Source organism: Schistocerca nitens, chromosome 7, assembly GCF_023898315.1.
Source record: "Schistocerca nitens isolate TAMUIC-IGC-003100 chromosome 7, iqSchNite1.1, whole genome shotgun sequence".
NCBI classification, from domain to species: domain Eukaryota; kingdom Metazoa; phylum Arthropoda; class Insecta; order Orthoptera; family Acrididae; genus Schistocerca; species Schistocerca nitens.
This window is the reverse complement of record NC_064620.1, coordinates 426,131,624-426,157,548: the sequence shown is the minus strand read 5'-3', so window position 1 is coordinate 426,157,548 and position 25,925 is coordinate 426,131,624. Positions and strand designations below refer to the sequence as shown.

General features: G+C 39.9%; 1 protein-coding gene and 1 long non-coding RNA gene across 5 annotated transcripts in view; both read right to left on the bottom strand.

Annotated features, from left to right (window-relative positions):
• Nucleotides 1-8,160: 8,160 nt before the first annotated feature.
• On the bottom strand, nt 8,161-16,773 carry LOC126194878 (uncharacterized). Its single transcript, XR_007538518.1, has 3 exons — nt 16,244-16,773; nt 14,302-14,468; nt 8,161-9,356 (listed from the first exon to the last, which is right to left on the bottom strand). It is a non-coding gene; the product is annotated as an uncharacterized LOC126194878 (long non-coding RNA).
• A 51-nt stretch (nt 16,774-16,824) lies between these two features.
• Nucleotides 16,825-25,925, bottom strand: part of LOC126194875 (putative nuclease HARBI1) — a 44,927-nt gene continuing 35,826 nt past the window's right edge. For 2 of the 4 annotated variants that reach the window (XM_049933223.1, XM_049933221.1), the window contains exons 2-6: nt 19,001-19,270; nt 18,714-18,910; nt 18,493-18,625; nt 18,261-18,402; nt 16,834-18,146 (exon numbers count right to left, since the gene is read on the bottom strand). In XM_049933223.1, the coding sequence (XP_049789180.1) occupies nt 17,692-18,146; nt 18,261-18,402; nt 18,493-18,625; nt 18,714-18,910; nt 19,001-19,261 (1,188 nt within the window). In that variant the 5' untranslated portion in view covers nt 19,262-19,270 and the 3' untranslated portion in view covers nt 16,834-17,691. Of the gene's footprint in view, nt 18,147-18,260; nt 18,403-18,492; nt 18,626-18,713; nt 18,911-19,000; nt 19,271-25,925 lie in introns of all 4 variants that reach the window. The other 2 variants (XM_049933224.1, XM_049933222.1) reach the window with 2 other exon arrangements.

Below are 25,925 nucleotides of genomic sequence, written 5' to 3'. Positions count from 1 at the left end.
ACTGCAGAGATCTGAGGAAGCAGGAGATTGATTCATTCATCATGCCCCATCATGGGGACCTTCAATGATATGGAATACATTAACAAAAAGCTAATAAATCGTATAAATTGCTTAATGCTATTCATGTATGTGCTACCTAAATTTAACCAAGTAAATTAGAAAGAAAGCTGCTATTTTGAAAAAAAAGGTGCTGTGGTGTCATTTATACTACATAGCTGCTGTGTATCTTCCATTGCTAGATTAATATTTTCTTGACTACATTGGTATTTTCAAAGAATATAGTCATGTACATTTGTAAACACTAACAAGGAACCCCTTCAATGCGAGTTCACAAAAGGTCAATGATGTTTACAGCATTCAGTGCCCCACATGTTGTTTGCCATGCAATGACAATACTGGCTACTAATGGCAATAGGGCATGGGATTGGAGGTATCCAATGGTGAATACAGCATGAGGCTACAGAGCATAGTTGAACTGCTTAGTCAATGAGCAACTCGCAACACTGCTACAATAGTGGTGCTGTTGATACAAAGCAAAGCAGTGGCGCAATGAACAAAGTAAACATTGCATTACATCTACAACATCAGTTGCTGAAATTGACATTTTGTCAGAAAGGAAAGCAAGGAATTTTGCAGAGTGAGAAAGAAGTGACAAATGAAATATTAGCATATCTGCAAGATGAGTGTGGAATGTGCAGTGGCATATGCACTCGACTGTGTGAACAATGTACAAGAAGAGTAAAATGATGACAATACATACTTAACAAGTGAAAGTGATACTGAAACAGGTATCGAACCATGTAGTTTATTCTCCTTGTCAGACAGGGAGCGACATATACTGTCTCCAGTGAAACATAGTGAAGGACTATCATTGTCCATGGAACAGGTACTAAACACAATTATGCACATGCAACATCATCCACATCATAGTAAAGAAACAGTTATGAACACATCTTGAAGAAATCCGCAGCAATATGACCATGTAGTGCATAAGAAGAACTAGAGATATTCAAGGGAGGACATGGCACACTTGTTATAAAAACCAGTGTTTCCATGCTTCAGGATGCTTGATGCAATTGAGAGGATATGCATGATAGTAACCTACTATGTTATGCATATCAAATAGCACAAGATAGATTACAGTGATTTCAAGGGAAGCAGTGGACGGTTGCATAACTTCAAATAGTTCTACAGAATTGGAAGATGTAAGATTACGAAATTTCGAACAAAGCATCAATTGGCAATGCATAGCAAACTGCAGAATAAACCAAAAATTTTGTAGATGAGATAAACAAACTAATCCCATCATTTCAACTCCAATCAATGGGAGTTTGAAGAGGAAATGCATATGAAAGGAACCCTGGAAATTAGAGATACAAAACTGGCTGGAGAGTTATTTCTTGTGCTGCGAAAAGTTGGAGGTGCTCTGCCCCTTTTGATTCTTTCTCATGTGTGTGATCTTGCAAGGAGAGTAGGGAATATTTTTGTCACAGCAAGCAAGAATGTGAAAATGGGTGTAAGAGAACTACAGCTATAGTATGAGCACTGGTTCTGGCCAGTAGCTGGTCAAAATAACTTGCTTTAGCTTTATTCCTGATGTGCACATAAAAATCATACTCCTTTAGAGTAAACTGTTCCTCCTGAAAAGTGTGTGACATTCCAATTCATACCACCTGCAATCACTAGACAAATTCAGCCTCTAGTTGTTTTTTTTTTTACTGTGCCTGTAAAACATATCATCACACCATCTGCAGCTGCATTTTGTTGCATGCTATCACGTTGCATCAGTTCTCATCATCTCATTACACCAATATGATTCTACATGCATTCTTTAAGACTATATACCCAACTGAATGTTCCACATGGTTTTTAACTTCCAAGGAGTTTGCCTTTGATCTTAATGGTATGAACCTTTGTGATCACTGTGGCACACCATTTCTTGTTTGGTGCTCATGGTGCACGTTAATGGTTTGTTTTGAACACATCTTGAATGTCAATTATGTCCGTTTTTCGAAGTGTAATAAACATATCCCATAGAAGGCTGATCTCTGGATCTCCTGGACATTCATTTTCTAACACCCTTGTGATGCATATGGTGAGTCATTGGCAGCTAATATTTTTCCTCTCATGATTTTTAATACAACACTTTCAAATGAGCCTATAATGATACAGCCTTCCACAAGAATCGTATGAAATGTCTTATACCACTTTTTTTTTTTTTTAAAAAACATTCATCTGGAGAGTTATCAGACAAGTCAGTGCTTCCCAGGGACTTGTATGTGTGTCATTCTGTCCAGTTTGCTAAAACACTTGATATTCATTGTGAAAGCATATAGACTGTTCTGGAAGGGCGTATATTATCATGATTGTCAGGGGATTGTTGTCATTAACAAAATTATGTGCAGGTGCTGAATTAGATGTTTAATCAAGAAACTGAAGTGTTAAATTTCTGGCGGCAAATATTAAGAGGTTGTGGAAATGTTGGCATAAGTGGATGGCGCCTCTAATTACCTTATGTGCAGTTGATTGGTGGGTCAACACAGAGAACGTCATTATCTTGAGAAATGGATTAAAAGTTATTACCAAACGATGTATTTTCATTTGTTATCTATTTTTGTGTCCTCCTCTGTAATTAATATACCTTTTAATTACATTTCTACTTATCTCTCCAATTGTTTACATCACACAACTTTCCCATTTTCTGAATTTGAGGCCTTACTTGTAAATTTTACGTATGTAGTCAGATAAAGCATGAGATTTGTACTGTCATTGAAGGTTAGTTCATATTTAAAACTAGTGATGATACTTTAAAAGTTATGTCCATTTATATTGTATTTTATACCTTATTCGGCTGTAACATCAGTTTCTCTACATTTTGTAAATTTTAATTGTAACATCAAAATTGTACAAAATTAATAATGGGATATTTTGAAATTTATTGTTAAAATTCTATATAAAGTAAAACAGCAATGCTGCGAGGGAGTCAGTGGTTGAGCTGTTTTGTCAGTCAGTCAAAGAGATCTGTGAAGTATGTCAGTCAGTGTTTTTGTTAATGTGACGAGTATGCAGTTCAGTTGTCAATAAATTTTGTGAAGTTGGAAACTGTTATATTCTTTCATCAAATGAAATCCAGGCTACAGAAAGTTAGTTAAATTAATGATCCAAGCGGAACGATATAGTTGGTGGAGCTGAGCTGGGATTTGTTGATTGAAATGAGAACTGTGTTTAATGAGTGATTGTTTCAGGCTATGTAAAAAACCAATGCAAGAGATAAACAGTGACAACTTTTGCCAAGAGAATTATTTGTGGTGACAGACCTGAGGAAAAGATTTGCCAGATCTTACATCTGGAGCGTTGCACTATATAGTGTGGAGACCTGGACATTGAGGAAGGAAGATGAAAGAAGATTGGACGCACTAAAGATGTGGATATGGAGAAGAATGGAAAAAGTGAAATTGGAAGACCAAGTAAGGAATGAGCAAGTATTAAGAAGAGTTGGAGAAGAAAGAAACATGCTGAAAGTCATCACAAAGAGAAAATGGAACTGGATTGGACATTGTTTGAGGAGAGACTGTTTATTGAAGGAAGAAATAGAAGGAATAGTGGAGGGAAAAAGGGGAAGAGGGAAAAGATGTCAAATGCTGGACAATATCAAAGGAGGCAAATATTCAGAAATGAAAAGACTAACTATGGACAGAGAAATGTGGAAGAGGCTTAACCCTTGACAAGACCCGCCATGAGGCAGAATACCATACTACTACCACAGTGTATGGTAAGACCGAAGGGAAAAAACAAAACTTCACCTGCTGTGGGAAGATCGCAAATCATCTGTTGAATATCATTACCAGATGATAATGGACCAAATTCTCAGACTGCACCACTGGAATTCAAATGAGTAACTGCTTTTAATTTTCTAATTTTTAATAGTGTTGTGTGATTTTTTCACACACACACACACTGGCCATTAAAACTGCTACACCAATTGCTACACCACGTAGATGATGTGCTACAGATGCAAAATTTAACCGACAGGAAGAAGATGCTGTGATATGCAAATGATTAGCTTTTCAGAGCATTCACGGAAGGTTGGCACCGGTGGCGACACCTACAATGTGCTGACATGAGGAAAGTTTCCAACAGATTTCTCATACACAAACACCAGTTGACCGGCGTTGCCTGGTGAAAGTTGTTGTGATGCCTCGTGTAAGAAGTAATGTGTACAGTCATGTTTCCCACTTTGATAATGGTCGGATTGTAGCCTATTGCGATTGCGGTTTATCGTATCGCGACATTGCTGCTCGCGTTGGTTGAGATCCAATGACTGTTAGCAGAATATGGAATCAGTGGTTTCAGGAGGGTAATACGGAACGCCGTACTGGATCCCAACGGCCTGGTATCACTAGCAGTCGAGATGACAGGCATCTTATCTGCATGGCTGTAACGGATCGTGCAGCCATGTCTTGATCCCTGAGTCAACAGATGGGGATGTTTGCACAACAACAACCATCTACGCGAACAGTTCGATGACGTTTTCAGCAGCATGGAATATCAACTCGGAGACCATGGCGGCAGTTACCCTTGACACTGCATCACAGACAGGAGTGCGTGCGACGAACCTGATTGCACGAATGGCAAAACATCTTTTTTTCAGATGAATTCAGGTTCTGTTTACAGCATCATGGTGGTTGCATCTGTGTTTGGCGACATCGCGGTGAATGCACATTGGAAGAATGTATTCGGCATCGCCATACGGGTGTATCACCCAGCGTGATGGTATGGGGTGCCATTGGTTACACATCTCGGTCACCTCTTGTTCGCATTGACAGCACTTTGAACAGTGGATGTTACATTTCAGATGTGTTACAACCCATGGCTCTACCCTTCATTCAGTCCCTGCGAAACCCTACATTTCAGCAGGATAATGCATGACCGCATGTTGCAGGTCCTATACGGGCCTTTCTGGATACAGAAAATGTTCGACTGCTGCCCTGACCAGCACATTCTCCAGATCTCTCACCAACTGAAAACGTCTGGTCAATGGTGGCCGATCAACTGGCTCATCACAATACGTCAGTCACTACTCCTGATGAACTGTGGTATCGTATTGAAGCTGCAGGGGCAGCTGTACCTGTACACGCCATTCAAGCTCTGTTTGACTCAATGCCCAGACATATCAAGGCCATTATTACAGCTAGAGGTGGTTGTTCTGGGTACTGATTTCTCAGGATCCTATGCACCCAAATTGCATGAAAATTTAATCAAATGTCAGTTCTAGTATAATATATATGTCCAATGAATACCCGTTTATCATCTGCATTTCTTCTTGGTGTAGCAATTTTAATGGCTAGTAGTGTGTGTGTGTGTGTGTGTGTGTGTGTGTGTGTGTGTGTGTGTGTGTTGTATGATCAACAACGAGACTACGACAATGAATGAAGAGAAGCGTGTTGGTGGTGAATCTTCTGTAGAAAACACTTTGGACCTAGGATCAAGTATCAGTGAACTATCGTCCAACAGTAATCCAAGTGTAGATCAAAGTTTTGGTGGAGAAGGTTCCAGTGAAAATGTCACCACGAGTACTCCAATTGCACAGGGAAGAGTAGGCGGAGATGATTTGTTAATGTTATTAATGCAGCATATGAAAGAAGCAAAGGAACAGATGGGACAGGTGAGGCAAGAAGCGAAGGAACAGATGGGACAGATTAGGCAAGAACTGAAGGAACAGATGGGACAGGTAAGGGAAATCCAGGATTGTTTGGCAGCACTAAAAATTACCGTTGAAGCAGGGCAGGGTGAACCCAATATTCATGTAGGAGCAGTAGAAGGAAGGTTAGAGATATTACAAACTAATTTCACACAAGAATTGTCCAAAAATGAGGAAATATTTGAAAAACTACATAAACATGTGGAAATAAAAAATTCTAAACTTACAGTGGAGGTTGCTCAGACTAGGAGAATCTTAGAAGAAAAAGTAGAAACTTACAAAAGGAACTTTGAGTTAAAACTTACAGACATTTCTAATCAAATAAGTAATGTAGAACTGAAATGTGATGAAAAAATAGATTCATGTAAAAATAATGTTGTAGATTTAAGTAACAAAGTTGTAGAATTGCAAGAAGGTGTAGCCCAAAGAAATTTTGTTAGCAATATTAATTGTGTATGGGGTGGCTATCCAGGAGATGGGAAATTGCATCCTGTTGATTTTTTACAGAATTGTAAGGATAATTTTAGTAATAATGTGACAGATAATGTTAAAATTAAATTTGTTAAGCGATTTTTGGACAGGGAGGAAATCTCATGGGCCAATCAGAATGTAAATTCTACCACGTCATATGATGAATTTGAAAGAAAGTTCTTAAATATGTTTTGGTCACAAATTAAGCAAGCTAGGATTAAAAGCGAGTTTTTGAATGGTCGGATGTATAGGGAAGGTGATGGTAGCATGAAGTGTTTTTTTGAAAGCCAGTTGAGGAAATTAATACACGTAGACAAACCTTCTGATGAACTAATACAAATAGATGCCTTAAAAAAGAGATTACTGAAAAGCGTACAGTGGGAGTTGATTTATGGACCAGACGACTCTGTAGATCAGTTCTTGAGATACGTAGATAAATGAGAGACTAAATAATGGCAGATTTGACAATCAACCACCTGGGGGGTGGAATCAGAGCAGGAATCAAGGCAGGAATGATAACGAATATCAGAACAATAATAGTGGTTACAATAGAAGTGATAACAGATGGATCAACCATAGTAATGGGAATGGAAATAGAGGACATGACAACAGGGAAAGACCTTGGAAGAATAGTAATAGACAATTAGATAATCACCAGTCAAGATGAGGCAATTTATACTGATGAACACCTCATGGGAGCTTGTCAGTTTTGGGAGGCAATTTAAACTGACCGACGCCTCATGGGAGCCTGTCAGTTTGGGGCGAGAAATAAGTACCGAAATCAGGCTAAACACCACCAGCCTAGAGACATTGAAAATAATAACACAAGACAAAGATATTGGAGTGGAAATGACAGAACTAATGTAAGAAGAGCACATCAGATTAGCAGATTAAAGTTTGACAGTAAATTCTGGAAAAGTATGAATGAAAGTGTGGAAGAGAGAAGTATTAGCATCTGTAAGAATGTTGAAGAAGTTCCGTTAGAGGAAGAAACTATTTCAAGTCTATATAATCAGTGTGGTGAAGGCGTTTGCAAAGAAAATGTTGGTTCTGATGGTAATCTTAATGAGTTTGGATTAAGTAAATTAATCGAGGAAGAATATTTCTGTTAAGTAATTAAGTGATGATACCTGTACTAGTGTACTTCTCAACAATTCTGATGATCATTGTAGAGATGTTGTAGAAGTGTCTAGTATTGGAGATGACAGCATGTGTAGTAATGTTGATAGTGAAAGTGTCAGTAGTAATGATGAATGGGAGGCTGAAGAAGATTTAGTTGATGGTGAAGAAGACGATGTCAGTAGTATTTGTGAAGATATGAAAACCAGATTGTACCAATGGAAACTGGGAAGGTATCATCAGATAAGGAACATGTGGACAGCCAATACAATTTAGATGTGATCCTAGAAACTTTATGGGATACTTACAATGGTTATAGTGACAGTGACAGTGACAGAGTAAAAAGGGTCATCAAGATTATTTGTGAAGAATTGCATTCCAACTGGGAAGGTAGAACCAATCAGAAGGCTTACAGTGAGATCTGTTCTGGGAAAAGTAGAAACTGTGTAAAAGAGGGACATGACATCAAGCAATCATCTGATGTAGCTCTAAGTAAAATTCAAACAAGTAAGAGAAATTGTGCAGGCAAAAATGGTATAAACGACTTGGACTTTAGAGAGATTGAGGATGATTTGTAGCATGAAGATGATGATTTTTAGCATGAAGATGAGGAAAGCAGGAAGGAAAAAGTTTTGGGTTGCCCATATATACATATAGAAGTTGCAAATTATGAGGGACTTTGCCTCTTAGACATGGGTAGTCCTGTTTGTGCCATTTCTGAAAAATTTAGAGACCAGATAAGACAGTGCTGACTTTGAAGAATATCCTGTTATTGAAATCAAAATTAAGGGAGCAACTGGTAGGCTCAGCAAAGTAGTAAACAGACAAGCCTTAATATACAGGGTGTGTCAAAAAAAATGTATACACACTTTGAAACATCATAGAAAATTTATTCCCCGTTCTACAATGTTAAATTTCTGGAAATGGAAAGCTTAAAGTCCAATTGGAAAAATAAATGTGCTTTGCAAATGTGATTAATGTTCAAACTGGTGGCCTTCAGCATCAATACATTTCTGAGTACGAGTCACCACAGATTCCGTACATCGTACCAAAGTGTCCAATGAGATTTCTGCGCACACCTCCTGAATCTCATTCCAAAGTGTGTCCAGGTTACGTGGTTTACGTTTGTACACCTCATCTTTTACTGTGCCCCATAAGAAGAAATCCAGTGGCGTGAGGTCTGGAGAGCGTGCAGGAAACTCAATTGGTCCCCTGCGTCCTATCCACTGGTCTGGCATATTGTGATCCAGGTATGCTCGTACGCCCCTATGATAGTGTGGCGGGGCACCATCTTGTTGGAAATAAAACTCATCATTACCATATAATGCACGAATGGCAGGGAATATGGTGTCAGCAAGCACTGTTAGGTTCGTTTCTCCAGTAACACTACCTTCAAAGCGAAAAGGCCCAATGAGTCCCCTTGCAGACAAACTACACCACACATTTACACCAGGCAAATTCACAGCCTTTTCAACTGTAATGTGAGGATTATCTTCAGCCTAGTACACACAATTGTGCCTATTGACAGTTCCATTGAGTTTGAATCGGGCTTCACCCGACAAAATTATGCTACCCATAAATTCCGGTTCACGTCTCATCATCTCCTGAACCCATTCACAAAATTCTAACCATCGCTCTGGATTGTCGTCACTTAGCTGTTGCTCCAGGCCTTGGACTGTACACACGAAACTTGCCTTTCTTCAGAATGCGTAGCACACTACTAGCACTTACATTACTCTCACGTGCCGGTTGCCTTGAATATTTTTGAGGCGAATGCTGAAACAGTTCCAAGACCACAGTTGTGGAATCATCACTTGTAGCTGTACAAGGTCGCCCTGATCGACCTCTATGCACATCACACACTGTTCCATGAATTTCAAATTTGTCTCATAGACATGTAATTGTTAACCTTAAAAGTGGTTCTGTACCATAGTCACTTCTCCACTGTCTTCGAATTGCAGCTACATTCTCAAACTTCCAGTACCACTTAATTATCTGCTTCTGCGCTTCAAAGCTCAAACGCACGTCCGCCATGTTGCAGTTACTTCCTTGCCACTGCTGCCACCTGTTGAAGAAACATAACATTACTTTCTCACAGATATTTAACCTTGTAGAATGGGAAATAAATTGTATACATTTTTTTGACACACCCTGTATTTCACCATTAATGATGTACAGTATAACAAAGGATGTTTTGTAGTACCTGACCTAAATGAAAATATTTTGTTCAGAATGAATTGGACACATGGAGTAAATGCAGATTTTGACTGGAACAACAAAAATTTAAGGATTACCAATCAAAAGACAAATGTAACACATGTGACTGAACTAATCATCCAAAACTGCCTAGAGAAAAAGTTTCAAATTAGAGGAGTGATTTGTGCAAATGAAAAGATTGACATTAATGAGGAAGACAATGAATAAGAATGCAGTGAAGACAAGTACACTGAATTAGTGGCCACCAAACTAAAAGAAGCTGGAAGTCTAGAGAACGAACAGACAGATCAATTAGGTAGTTTGTTGTGGATATACAAAGATGTGTTTAGTGAAAAACTATGAATGTAGACTTAATCTAAAACCTCACAAATCATTTATCATCAAACCATATGGAGTACACATCACAAAAAGAAAAGCTGTGGAGAAAGAACTAGAAAAGGTGGAAGAGTGGAAAGCAATTGAAAGGTGCAATAGTGAATAGAATAACCCATTGGCGGTAGTTTCCAAATGTGATGGTGGAGTAAGACTTGTGCTCGATTCAAGACATTTAAACAAATACCTTGAGAGGGAAACAGATCACCCTGAGAACATAGATGAGTTATTACATAAGTTTTGACATATGAAGTACGTGTCTAGATTAGACTTAACAGCAGGTTTCCATCAGGTACCATTGGAAATTCAGTCTAGAAAATATACTGCATTTTTGTATGGAGGATGATGTTATTGCTTTTGTATTTTACCATTTGGCCTTAATGTATCAGCTGCAGAATTTATCTGAGCATTGGATTTTGTTTTAGGAAAAGAACTGTTAAGCAAACTAATCCTTTATGTTGAAGATATACTTGTAATAGAACAGAGTTGGGAAGAACATATACGTTTGTTGGGTGAAGTGTGCTACAGATTAAGGCAGGGAGGCATGTTATTAAAACTAGAGAAGTGCAAATTCAGAGTAAAACAGCTCAAATTTTTAGGCCATACCATCTCAGAGGAAGAAATCTTACCTGATGAAGAAAAACTTGAAGCCATTGCAAAATTTCCTGCACCCAAGACGATGAAACAACTTAACTCATTCTATGGAATTTGTGGCTACTACCAGAAGTTTGTCAGCGATCAAGCTTTAAATGCACCATGTTTGAACAACTTGTAGAAGAACAACAACATTTGGGTATGGGACAAGGACTGACAGGAAGCATTCGACAACATCAAGAAACGTGCAATAGTAAAATGTTATACAGACCTGATCTTACAGACCCATTTTGCATTATGACTGACAGCAGTGACTACAGACTGGGAGCTCATTTGTTCCAAGAAAAGATTGTAGATGGTGTGATGGAGCATAGATCAATAGCTTTTGCCAGTAGAACTTTATAAAAACATGAGAGATCATATACCGTGATCAAAAAAGAATTGTTAGTAGTCTATTGGGCTTTCACCAAGTTCAAGAATTACTTATTAGGACTTCAAGAAGTAGTATACACAGACCAAAAGGCTTTGATCTATATACAAGAGTGTACTTCGCATCACAGCAGGATAACCAGGTGGGCACTATTCCCCCAGCAGTTCAACTATACAGTAAAGTATATAAAAGGTGAAGAAAATCTAATTGCTGATGCTCTATCAAGATTGCCAATGGGAGGAGAAGGTGAAAATAACAGTGATGAGTGTGAAAGGGAATTCCAGGTTATGTATCTAAAAGTGGAGAAAGATGAGAATGAAATCAGGAAAATTTGTAATGACATCCGTAGATATCAGAACCATGATTCCAACTGGAAGTTAGTTAAAAGTTATCTCGGTAAGAGAGGACATGAGAAAGTAGAGCAGTATTATAAAGTGCACAAGGGTATACTTTTCAGAAGATACAGTGCACACAGTAATGCTTGGAGATTGTGTTGGCCAGAGGAGTATATTGAAGTATTGATGAAGTAGGTACATGAGAGTTTTGGACATTGTGAGACACTGAAATGTATCCAAAAGATCCAAGAAACTGCGTACTTTTACAACATTTCCAGGAGAGTGAGGAAGCAATTATCTACATGTGACAGGTGCCAGAGGGTAAAAGTTAGTAATCAAACCTCCAAAGGATATATGCAAAACATCGTGTCAAAAGAACAACTACAACTTATAGCAGTTAATATTTATGGATCATTGCCTAAGGCTACAGAGCAGTGCCTGTGACGGGATAGGAGACAAAGTTTTAATCTGGTGGGAGCCATTCTTCATCTTAGAGATGGCTGCAACTTCCCCGCATTTGTGTTAAAGGTGTTTGACAAAAATTACGGCTTTGTGGCCAAAAAGGAGTCCCTGTAAGTCCTTGTACAGAAGAGGTATTGGAAGAGGATTTTTCTCCTTATCGTCGAGTCTTGCATTCCTCCAACAATGCGGCCAAGGATGGGAACATGTTGGGATCATATTTTGTTGCATCATATGAGGCCTTTCCATTCAAAGAGACTGCCAGTGCTGTGTAACAACCAATGGGAGAAAGTTTAAGTTGCTACATGTGCAAACAATTCCCATGGTACCACCAACTCCAAAAGGGGGCTCTTCCACATGGGTGTCCTCCAGCCACGGCAATGGCTACCTGGCCAGTAATTCGTTGCTGGGAGTCCCCATGCCCCAGTCATGAAGGGCACATACTCCATGGCATACACATGGACTGTGCAGCGCAGGCACCAACAATGCAATCCCTGCATGGTTAGAGGGCTACCACCATGCATGTACTTGACGACCCCCCCAAAGCAGGATGGGTACTGTGCTGGGTTTCGGGCATACAACAACAGGAAGGAAGGGTGGCAGGGTAGAAGGGCACACAGGTGGAGCACACCACAATGGGTGACCTTACCTGCATGACTTGCACTTTTGCAAAATTTGAAAAAGATGGCAGGTCAAACCCAATAATGGCGACCACACAATTGTTAATGGAAGGTGAAGATAGTGTCAGGAGTGAAACTGAAAATCAAGACCAAAAATGTGAACCAAGTCCAGGCAGGGTCTGCGCCAAAAGGACCATCTGCTGGAAAGTCAGAGAATATAAGACAGTCAAAGTGTATGTTTGCAGCATAGAAAAAGAAAGTAGTGCTGCAAAGGCTGGGGCCCCATGGTAGCCAAGCACATACTCACCTGAGTAGTGATCCTCCTGGGGTGCAGTTTTGCATGCTTTATATCTATTAGTTTAACATTCTTGAAGCATGTGAACTATATTGATATTGTTGGAATTCTCTTCCTTCATGGCCGCATTCTTGTGATGGTGCACAAGATTATCAGACTAGTAACTGAGAGTCAAAATGATGACCCCTCAGGCACAAGGCTGTTAACCCAAATTTATCGCAAACTGACAATACAAAGATTCTAATCACTTCTTACTTTTTTGAGAATTTGAATTTATATTCTCTGGCCCTGAATGTGCACAGCTGCACATTGTCCTTCATGTCAATATGCCACTAATCAGTCCTAGGGAGATATCACCACTGCTAATTCAGCATTGAAGGAATTGTTTTACACTTGGTACTTCCAACACAGTCAGTTAGTAAATACTTTTTCTGTTGACACACCAGTTGGGAAGGTCTTTGTATAGTACATTGCAGTTATTTTTGTTATATCTCTCTACTTTCAGAACTTGCTGATTCCACTAATTAGTTCTTTAGAACAGTTATTACACAAAAGAACAAGAAAATCTCATTGGAAAAGGCATGTACCAGTACAATGGAGTTGTATTATCACAATAAGTTACTCAGATCATTTTACCTCATTTACAATTGCAATTTTATTAATTGTAGGAATGTTTGGATATTGTTTGCCCAGCCAGCCAGACAGGGTTATTGAAGAATGAAACATAACCCATCTCCTGTTGCTGCTCTGCCTAACATACAGACTGAAGGAAATTAGAGCTTTCAAAATGTGACACTGCATTTCACTTTGTTCCATGTATGAGGTGAGTTCACTAAGTAATGCAACACACTTTTTTCTCAGTCAGTTTCAGTCGAAAAAAATGGGGAATATGTTATGGGATGTACTCAGATATTCCTGCTTCAGCGCTTAGAGTTTCATGAAGTTCTGGTAGGTGGCAGCACTATACACAACCTTCAAAATGTGTCCATAATGGAGGTGCACTCGAAGCAGAGAGCTGTCGTTGAGTTTCTTTTGACAGAAAACTAGAGCATCACAGATATTAATAGACACTTGCAGAATATCTACAAAGACCTGGCAGAGAACAAAAGAATGGTAAATCATTGGGTGAAGCCACTTCAGTGTGTTTGTCGTCACAAAAATGCAACTGAAGCTGTCCTCCTCCATGACAATGCAATGCTTCACACAGCTCTGCACACCCAAGAAGAGCTCTCAGAACTTCACTGGACTGCCCTTCCTTATCCACCCTACAGCCTTCCATCTATTTGGCCCAATGAAGGATACACTTCGCAGGAACCAGCATGTGAATGATGGGGAGGTTACTGATGTAGCACGACATTGGCTCTGATGATGTCCTGCAGAGTGATACAGTGTGGGCATTTAGGCCATCCCAGTAAAGTGGCATAAGGTCATCACATTGAACAGAGATTATGTTCAAAAGTAGGGTTTTGTAGGCAAAAGAGTGAGGAATAATATGGTGAACTGGAATCCTGAATAAAGCCAATCTGCTTTCAGAAAAACACTGATTGCAATACGTATTGAATGAACATCCCTTGTACATTAGTTGAATCTGAAAGACATATTTTTACTGTATAATTTATTTCAGTATTTTATTCTCTAACACATTACCTCTGTTAAGGAACAGACTACGATGTATTAACTTGATGTACCTTGCAGCACTGCACTGGCACACCTATTTGAGACAATTGGAAGGACACCAGCGCAAGTAACACCTCTGACTAGAGAAAACATGCAGCTGACTGCAATATCTGTGTAGTCTCCAATGAAGTTAATTCAGTTTATAACCTTGTTCCGTAAGGATATCTTCTATCTTGGGCTGTAAGCAATAAAGCAGTATTGTCATATCAATGTGTCACCTCAGTTATCAGTACAATCCCTGCACCTGACAGTGACAACACTGGTGAACTGTGACAATGGGGAGACAAGTCATTCTTTATCCCGATAATAAGCAGTAACAATGCATTCATGTTGCATCAGTTACACCACATCTCCAAAGGCCGTGTTCTGTATCTTTCAGCCACTCTGCCAACTGGGTCAGTAGGTGAGCACATCAAGCAGCCTTATTTTCGAAGGAGAGCTCCCACATTATTCTGTAAGCATTTTGGAAGCAATGCCACACAGTTCTAATGAACTGAAGCACTGTTGTCGGCGCGCGCGCGCGCGCCCACACACACACACACACACACACACACACACACACACACACACACTGTCTCTCTCTCTCTCTCTCTCTCTCTCTCTCTCTCTCTCTCTGCAGCGCACACAGTACCATGAATCCAAAGCGGCTAGCAGCCAACACATGCATGCATTCATGTTGCATCAGTTACACCACATCTCCAAAGGCCGTGTTCTGTATCTTTCAGCCACTCTGCCAACTGGGTCAGTAGGTGAGCACATCAAGCAGCCTTATTTTCGAAGGAGAGCTCCCACATTATTCTGTAAGCATTTTGGAAGCAATGCCACACAGTTCTAATGAACTGAAGCACTGTTGTCGGCGCGCGCGCGCGCGCACACACACACACACACACACACACACACACACTGTCTCTCTCTCTCTCTCTCTCTCTCTCTCTGCAGCGCACACAGTACCATGAATCCAAAGCGGCTAGCAGCCAACACATGCATGCTATTCTTTGCAGTAATGAAAAGTGTGTTTAGAGTACATAGTGTTGCTCAAATATGAGTGGAAATGTCAGAAGAAAATGAGGTTAGTAGGTTCATATTCCAGTGACACTGAATTGGCTTTGAGGATTTCTATTATGTTTGTCATTTATGGGTGCTTTATTTGAAACAAAACCAGCAACCCAGGATGCAGAAAGTCACTTTGTTATTGACAAATTTCAACTAGTATTTGTAGTATGTCCTAAAAACTGTAGCCATCAGGTCATACCTGAGACCTGTAATTCGAAAATGGAACTGCAGAGAAATGGTCTGAAAGAGATTCAATTTAGTCTTTAGTTCAGTCTTAAGTCACAACATCAAATAAACTCATTATTGATTCAGCATGCTTTTACATGTATGTGTAAATGAAGGCCAGATACACTATTCAAAACCAGGCAATAATAATGTGACTTACTGCATAGTTGCTTGTTTTGTTTAAAATGTACCACACATAATCAAGAACAACATGAAAAAGTTTATATGTTGTTTATGTGTTGTTGTGTGGGTAAGGTCCTGAAAACATTAGTTTACACGAATCTCCACAAAGCAGTGAATGCTGATGTTCGATTTCATGATGAAACATACAGCACTACAGACTGGGAGTCACAGGAACAGATGGAGTCTAACAAAAGCAGAGACTTTTGCAAACAACCTGCAACCAAGCTCAACAGCCTGCCCAATAGAGCATTGACAACAGCAGATAAATGGATGAAGGTAACGTACGTACACTGTGATGCAATACTGATTACAGACTGTTTTCACTAAATACTACGCATCAATGTTGCAGCTCATTTATTTATTTTCTTTTATGTCTATTTCATATGAGACATGGCAAGAATGGAGAAGTGATGTATAGGCAAAAGCTTCTCTAGTACAGAAGGAAACACAGAAAACAGGAGGAGGACTAAGTACAAAAGCTAAGCCCCTGACCTATCTCAGGGGGCGGCCTCTTGTCTTCTTGGGTCCGTGCGTTGTTTCTGGACATGAAGAAGTACCAGACACCTTAATCATAGCATGTCAGGTATTGGTGTACTTTCTTTGGCCTCTAGCAAGACATGTGGATGCCAATGTCTCTGAGCCTTGTTTCATAAGCCATTTCGCAAGATACTTGCACAGTTACTACCTTCATTCCTGTAAACATCAGTGAGTGTTTCAAAGATTTCTTAAATTCAACTAATGTAATTCTGTATTGCAGGACACCCAAAATTACTCATATGATTAAGATACAATGGAAATGGGTGAATGTGTTGTCCTTCCACTGGAAGGACCGGCCATAATGTCTGCATTGGATATTTCATCAGACAATGTATCACCAGCTCTGACTACAAAATCTTTGGCTTCACCATAAGAATGTATGCTCTATATATCAGGGTTCATTTCTGCTTCACACGTAACTGAATCTTCGTGTGCTACAACTGTGAAGAAGTGCAAACATAGTACCATTGTCATTATCGCCTAAAGTTAATCGTTTTTTAATATTTTGATCTTGTAATTTAGATTATTTTGGTAAATATAGGTGATACAGCTGCCAAAGATGATGATCCTCAGGTAGACATCACCAGACAACAGTTGATATGGATGCAGGAGCAAAACACCATCAGACGTGCACAGCTTCAGTGTGAAGAACGCAGGACTGTTGCCATTGAAAATACAGGTGAGGCATTTGTAGGAGCAGCTGGGGTGTTTGTATGAGCCATGAAGGAGTAAATTTCAAATAAATTTCAATGTTTTGATTTTTCCCCAGCTTATTTATTGTTTAACTGTTGTATGTTCTTCCAGACTGGAGGAGTACCTGAGGCATAGGAGAGACAATGAGTAGCGTAAACAGCGAAATTTGATTTGAATTATATTACATTCTAATCAGACATTGAAATCGAAGCAAGCACTGAAGCATAATTAAAAATTCATGTCAGTGATGCAAACTATGTATTCATGCTTTTATACAAATTTATTAAATCATGTTTGTACAAATTTGACTCCGACTTTCATTAGAGTACTAATGAAACAATACTTTCACTAAAATACAGAGGAAATTGTAACATGCTGACTTGCTTTTGAAAGGTAATTTGTCTTGATTGAGGAAATAAATTCTTATCTAAAGAGTTAACATCATTTTCATTACATAAAAATCAAAGATGGCTACCTCACAGTGTCTGTTACCTCACAGTGTCTGTTACTTTAACTGGGGACAAGCTTACTGAAAGATAAATTGGCTACTGTGCTGAAACGGTTAGTATGGAATGCGAATTTCACACAGACTGCAGCACAGATATAAAACAAACATTTCTATCACATAGTAAATTAACCACAGGAGGAAATTCATGGGGATTCTACTCTAATAAAAGAAATTCCATGTTTCTGAAAATTTGAGACAAATACTATCTTTGGTAATGTGAATGGGCCGTGCAAGGGTTGTAGGGTCCACCAGGTGGAAGTGGGGGCAATCTGGCAATAATTCCCGCTCTGACAACTCGAGCCTCCTGCAGCAATCTGTCTCTTGCATGGCCTTCATTCACCACTGGTGGTGGCGCATCTTCATCACTGCTGCTGTCACTGTGATCTGCTTCAGATTGAGGCAGAGGAATATGGGCAGTCACACATTTGTTGTGCAAAACTGCACACGCATTTGTAATGAAGCCTGCTTTCACTGGGTTGTACTCCAGTACTCTGTGTTTATTTAAACACCTGAATCTGTTGCGTAGGTGTCCTATTGTCTTCTTCACAATGCTTATAGCTATCATGTGGGCTTGATTAAAACTGGCTTCTCTGCTGTTAGGTAGAGGATCAGTTACTGGTATATGGAGCCACGGTTCATTAGGGTATCCAGAATCCCCTATTGAAAAAATAAATCAAAAAAATATGATAAATATGTGCAAATAATCGTAACTTCCGTTAGGTTGTATTACAGCAAAAAAAAAAATAGCATTTAATATTTCTTTGTAGTTACCTAATAACCAGCATTCTTCTCCTCCTCTATACAACTCTTCTATTTTCGATCTGAGTGCAGAACTGGCCCACACAAAGGAGTCACTCGATGACCCAGGGTATCGTGCCAAGATATTTATGATCATCATGTCCGAGTCACATGCCTGCAAAGTATAAATGACAAAGCAGCAAACTAGAAATATTGTTGTCATTTGTATGTGCAGCAACTCAAGATTTCAAATCTTAGTACTTACCACTTGAACATTCAGGGAATGTGTGCCATGCCTGTTCACATACTGCTCTTCGTGAACATCAGGAGCTGCAATAATTACATGAGCTCCCTCCACATACCCAATGACACCATGAATGGATGAGCATCTGAAGTTCCTGTAACATGTCATTTATTTTTAAAACAGTAACTTTTAGTGTATGGAAACAATGTTCACCACAAAAGGTGGTACAATATATGCAGTACCTTTGCATAATACGAAACCTTTCTTCTCGTGTATCAGGAAAGGGGACACCAGCCCTCAGAACTGCAGGCACATTAAGAGCCTTCACAACTTCATCAATGCACCTTGAAACGCTTGGCTGACTCATGGCAGCTACATTGTCAGCCCCTACCCCCTTTTGAACAGACCCATGTCCCAAGAAGTGAAGAGTTGTCAAAACCTAGAGGAAAAAAAGTAACAAATGCATTTAATGACTGATTGGGTATGTTTAATTGATTTAATCATTTCAGGATTTGCTAAACAAATGTACCTTCAAGTGCAGAGGAATGGCTGTGGTTCTTTGATGGCCTTTCATGTACGGCCGCAGTTCCTCAACCAAATTACAGACCACCTCCCGACTCAGTCTGTATTTCGCCATGAAGTTGCTCTCGGGCATTTCAAATGGATTCATCTCATCCCTCAGGTTACGTTGCCATATTGCATGGTGCCTCATTCCATTGAGCTGACGTGTCCACCTTCGACGCTCTTGCCTCCTCCTTAAGAGTAACATGCGCACCATGTCCACTTCCATGAGTCTCAGCTGAAATGCACAGAAATGTTTACCCTGACCACATGTTTCCATGCAGGCATAATAATGATAGGGTATTTGACTGTGTTCTGAAAATTGCCATAAATGCTGTTTATGTCATTTTATTCTCATCCACATTGACATCTTGTATTGGATTTTGCATTTCAGACAATGAGTTAAGAATAGTGTGTAGTACCACATTGTACAAATATATCTATAAAAACGCCCAAAAAATTGTTTCAGGCAGTGTCAAAGAATAAGAAGATGCAGAGAATGTGGTTGTAACTTGCTCCTACAGATCCAAATGATGAAGTAGCCTACTTTCCTATGTGATACATCAACGATTTGGGTCTTAAAAAAACAAAATTTGAAAAAATGCATTTTTGAGAACTCCTGCAGTTCATCAAAGTTTATAACATGTATCAGACAAATCAAAATCTTTCTCATATGGTGGTATAGTTTAAAAATATTATGGCAGGGATCTTTCATTCTGTTTACTGTTTTTAAGGACCCAATAGCAGAAAGATGGTAGCTGCCAGTTTCATTTGCAGTAATTTAAGCTGTGATCTTAAATTCCTGCCTAACACCAAACTCAGAAATAACTATGCATTTGGAAAAAATTGTGAATTAGCTACTTTCCAGTATTAAAAATATTGTTCAGTTTGCTGTTATTCTGATTCATTATAACATTTAAATAGTATTTACAGTCAATATTCTCACAAAATGTCTGTTATTTTTATGTAATTAAAGCTTAAAAATCATTAAATGTCAAGATCTGGTCACATGTTCAAAAACGCACTGTTATTGGCTGATGCTCTGGTGACATCACACGCTAGGAGTAAGATGAAGCTATACTTGTCTTATAGGACCGTTAGCCCAAGTTACGAGGTTTTTACATACTTTTACTGCAAATAGTTCAGCTATTTAGTGACAGAACACACAATTACAAGTTTTAAGTAACAATAGAAAGGAATTTTGTGAATTAGGACAGTGGAAGCCTCCTTTATGTTCCACCCATTTACAAAGGCAATATGTGGGATGACTGACATTCTTTTTCCTGTAATTCTTCATGCTTTCCCGGCGATCTGTTGACATCTTGGATATTCGGGAATCCAGCATCATGCATCATTCTCGCATGATATTTCAACAGCATGCCTCGCTGTCTTCTTCAGGTGCTACCTGAGACTGGTCCTTGAGTCGATCGAGTCCAGTATTTATGCCTGGGAGGAGCTGGGCGTTCCCTAATCGGTCCGCGCCGAGTCGAGTGTTCCATCTGTGGTCCGTGCCTGCCAGACTCGGCTTCAATGGACCCCTCCAGTCACGGGTGTTCCGACTGCCGTCAGCGCCCGTTTTGGCTGTCCTCAATGGTTGTCATCTGAGGTGTGTCAGACCCGATCTGATATGTTGGGTACTCTATCTCATGACTTTTACTATGATATCCACTTCTGTTTCGTGCTGGGCGCTCCCTAATCGGTCCGCGCCTTTGGCCGGTTGGCAGGTTGAAGTGCCTTCTGAATATCTCTAGAGGAGTACCCATTCCTGCTGAACACTGATTGTAAGTGTTCTATTTCTGTGGCCAGACTATCAGGATCTGACAGAGTTTGTGCTCTGTGGACCAGTGTTTTGAGCACTTCATTCTTCTGTGCCGAACAAACAGAAGGGGTGGCGATGGGCAGCCCTCTATCAACAGTGGTGGCCAACCTATTTATGGAAAGGTTTGAAGTGGAGGCACTCTCTTCAGCCACATATCAACCCAAGTGCTTTTTTAGGTATGTGGATGATACCTTTGTCATCTGGCCCCATGGTAGAGAGAAGTTAGATGAGTTCCTGCTACATCTGAACTCTTGCCATCCGAACATTCAGTTCACAATGGAAATGGAGAAGGATGGACTACTTCCGTTCTTGGATGTTCTGGTGAAGAGAAAGGCAGACGGCACATTTGGACACAGTGTGTACCGCAAAACTATGCACACTGACTTATACCTACAAGCCAGAAGTTGCCACCATCAGGCACAGAAGAATGGAGTGCTCAAAACACTGGTCCACATAGCACTAACTCTGTCAGATCCTGATAGTCTGGCCACAGAAATAGAACACTTACAATCAGTGTTCAGCAGGAATGGGTACTCCTCTAGAGATATCCAGAAGGCACTTCAACCTGCCAACCGGCCAAAGGATCCAGAAGAAGAACCAGAAGAGGCAAAGAAGATGGCATACCTGCCATACACCGGACCTATCTCTGCCAAGATCAGCAGGATTCGCCAGAAATATGACATCAAGAGCATATTTTGCCCACCCACCAAAATTGGGGCTATGCTGGGGAATGTAAAAGATGACCTTGGGCTACGCAAGCCAGGTATCTACAACATACCATGCCAGTGTGGGATGTCATACATTGGTCAGACCACCAGAACTGTGGACATTAGGTGTAAAGAACACCAGAGACATACCAGACTTAGGCAGGCAACTAAATCAGCCATAGCAGAGCATTGTCTGGAACTTGGTCATTCAATGGATTACAATGACACCAAGATTGTGACACAGACCTCAAGATTTTGGGACAGTGTCATTAAAGAAGCCATTGAGATTAAGGTCACAGACAATCTAATCAACCGTGATCCGAGATACCAAATCAGCACTGCCTGGAATCCAGCGCTTGAGCTTGTGAAAACTCAACGCAGGACACTCTGGGATTCTACAAGAAGTAGAAGTGGAGACCGAGAGAACAGCCGTGAGACAAGGTGTCAGATATTAGAGACCAGATCTGACACACCCCAGATTATAACCTCGACTTCAGAAAACAGCCAGGCTGGGCGCGGACAGCGGAGGGAACACCGGCGACCAGAGAGGGACAATGTAGCCGCGTCTGGCGGGCGCAGACCTCAAACGGAACACACGACGCAGCGCGGACCAATTAGGGAGCGCTCAGCACGAAACAGAAGTGGAAATCATAGTAACAGCCATGAGATAGAGTACCCAACATATCAGATCGGGTCTGACACACCTCAGATGACAACCACAACCGTTGAGGACGGCCAAAACAGGTGCCGACGGCAGTTGGAACATCCGTGACTGGAGGGGTCCGTTGAAGCCGAGTCTGGCGGGCGCGGACCACAGATGGAACACTCAACTCGGTGCGGACCGTTTAGGGAACGCCCAGCTCCTCCCAGGCATAAATACTGGACTCGATCGACCCAAGGGCCAGTCTCAGGTAGCACCTGAAGAAGACAGCGAGGCACGCTGTTGAAATATCATGTGAGAACGACGCGAACATCCGGCTGCATTCCCGAATATCCAAGATGTCATTCTTTTTCCTGCCTCCTGCAATGTCATTAAACTTGCTCAAAACTAAAGAATGGCAGATCTTTTGCAAATGGGTCTGTATATAATAACTAGATTGTGAACTATCACTCATGAGCTATGATCCAAAGCCCAACAAAATTATTCTTGGCAAAACTTGGTGCTGATTTCTTTTGTAGAAGGTACTCAGCAGAGATACTGCATCTGGCAGGCGTTCCATGCCGCAATAGTTAGCAGATACGACTGCAGTTAAAGAGGTTACATGTTTGAATCATGGAAAAGTCATATTTTTAAATGTTTTACACAAAGTACGACAACAGTGTTAGCAAGAACTGATCGTAGCAGTTGTTTCGATTGCGGGATGTATTATATATAGTTTCACATTAGTCCTAGTTTGAAAAACGGACAACTGAGAATAAATGTATTTACTTTGTGTACAAACAATTCAATGTTTTGGAAGTCATTGCTAGTAGTAAAGATACCACTATACGCCCACGACATGCACGATGATTGGGTTATACGGAGAGATATGAAGCGTGTACAACATGCAGGTGACACAAATGTAAGGGCTGAGATGCTTGTGAGTGAAAACTACTGTCAGCATCTGAAGCAGACTTACTTCATCTTTATGTAAGATGATGAAACTGTGAAAGTTTAAACAGCAAGGATCCTAGCTAGGCAGCACAAAGATAAAAAAAATTGTTCCTAATAAAGTAAAAAGTGTGTGGTCACATTAACTAGAAAGTATCTTTTTGAATGTGACATGTGTGAACAATGACTGCAAATGTCAGCACATGTAAACAGCAAGGAAAACACAGTAATGTGCTGTTTCTGATTGGTGTGGTGAAGTTTTGTAATTGTGATTTGGTTTTCATATGACAGGACTGTCGAGTCATTTTACAAATAAGTTAAAAAGTTTTTTCGTGGCAGATTAGAACCAGCAATTTATGGACATCCATTTTATAAAATTCAGCGGTTTACCACTCTAACAACCGAGCTATCGAATAATTGAGGTGTCATTAGTTAAAATGACAATTTTCACTTGGAGTTTAATTTTGTTGCATGATACTATCCTTTGTTGTAACGGTGGGAGAGCATGTCTTTGAGGTAAGTTAATGTTAATTCACGGTGCAACACACTTTTAATTAAGTTAGTGAAATTGTGCATCAATGTGATGGTAACTTGCCGGTACAGTGCAACCACATTTTACACATCTTCTCATTCTCTGGAACACTTAAAAACAGCTTTTAAGGAATTTTTGTAGATATACTTGTACAGTATGGTACTAAATACCAGTTATCATCCATTTTCCGACATTGAAATTCCCAAACAAGACATCACTGTGAATTAGGATTATGATGGTAGGAGCAGCGAGCTAGCCAGTGACGTCACAGGCATCACATGACTCGAAGGGAGCGTTTTAGTGCGCGTTCAAATTATTTGAATTTCATTTCCATTTTATAAAAAAATACTGAAAGTCAAGAGGAAAAAAGTTATGTTAGGAGCATAAAATAACATAAATAATCATTTAAGACAATTTCCAGAAACCAGTCAAATATCCTGTTATCTGTGACAAGAAAAAATATAAATGTCACAGTCAGCTATTTCACTCAGCAATTTCATACATGAGTCACAAAATCAAAGGTATTCATTACTAAGAAAGCAAGCTCTTACATGTAAATAACAATCAACGTTGCAGAAAAATACTTTACTTTCATGAGTAAGAAAGTGTCAGAATGTGTTTTAAAAAAAGTTACACCCAGACCCAGTTGGATGCAGAGGAAAAAAAAAAATTACACCCAGTTGGACGCAAACCCATGTCCTTTATCACCAGTCTTTTGGCTTGGCCAGTTGGCCATGATAAACAATACATACCAGTTGCTCTATTTCTGCTGAATTTAATGGAGAGGAACACTCAAGGATGTGGCTGTAAACCACAAATGCATTAAATTTGGCAAAATTTCGGCTCTCAGGCTTTCCGTAATTCCTTTCCATAGCTACTTGAAAGTTGCAAATGCATTTAGATAGTTAAAAATTAAACCATTTGTGGGAAAGCCACAAGTAATTTCAGCTAAAAGTCAGGTAATATACGTAAGCAGAGCCAATGTCTCAAAATTTAATGATTTTTAAACTCTTAATTACATAAAAATAACAGGTATTTTGTGAGAATATTGACCAAACATGTTTTCTGATGTTATAATCATTCACAGTAACAACAATACAAACCACATTTCTAACAAAAGAAAACAATCTGTTATGAACTCACTTTCCACTAATTGGTCCTAGTGATTCTTCAGTAAAATATAATCACTAAATATGAACCTAAAAGCCACTCAATATTTCTAAAATAACAAATTCTAACTGTAAACAAATCACAATGAACTGAATGAGTGGCGATACCGAAACCTAACCATCTCTCGGTACAGTCATCAGAAAATCGGCAGGCGGACCAATCAGTAACAGGTCTCAGAAGCTTACAGAATAGCAACTTTGACCAACAAACTGAAAATGATGTCACTAACAAGGCTAACCTATTGCACTAACCAGTATGAACGACAAGAATAGGGCCCCACCTCCTTCAAACAACACCTTAAGGGTTAATGTAAATGATATTACATTGATTTTACTGATAAAGCATAACTGTCAACCAGTGCTCAAATACAAACTCAATATGATTACAGGTGTTGCTTCTGAAAAAGACACAGGCTCTGCAACACAACAACAATGGCCACCATCTAGCAATTTACTGCTGACCTATGTACAAGATTCGGCATCAAGTGCAGCAGGACTGGTTGGAATAAACATGAACAGTAATATTACCCCTGCACCAACCACATTGCAAACACTATTTGGAAATAGGTCTGCCATGTATGATGGAACGCAGAGTGCAAAATAAAATGCATGGTCCAGATGCAATTACCAGATACGCAACTGTGCTGAGTGCTCCTCAGTACTTCGTCAGTTACACCATTTTGCAAGACAGCATCAGGACAACCACGACTAGGTCATAATTCAGTTCAGACTCGGTATGCAATCCAATCTGCCACTGTTCTGGCCAGAATCAGCACTGTGATTAGCAACAGCAGAACATGTGTTTACTTCATTGCAAACTTTGCATGACAACCTTCGATTTGTGATTTTGCCACCTAGCACAGAATGCAGACATTATCAACAATGTCATCCTCGCACCACCCAAATGAAATAAATATGAATTGTCAAAAATCTGCCTTGCTTCATCACTTGTCACGCACCCCAGAACAACCAATGAAACAGGCAATCTATGATGAACAACTCACCACCAAGACAAAATCCTAACTCTGACACCAGCTGCAGATACTACTTGATGCGTACCTCATTCAAGACACTG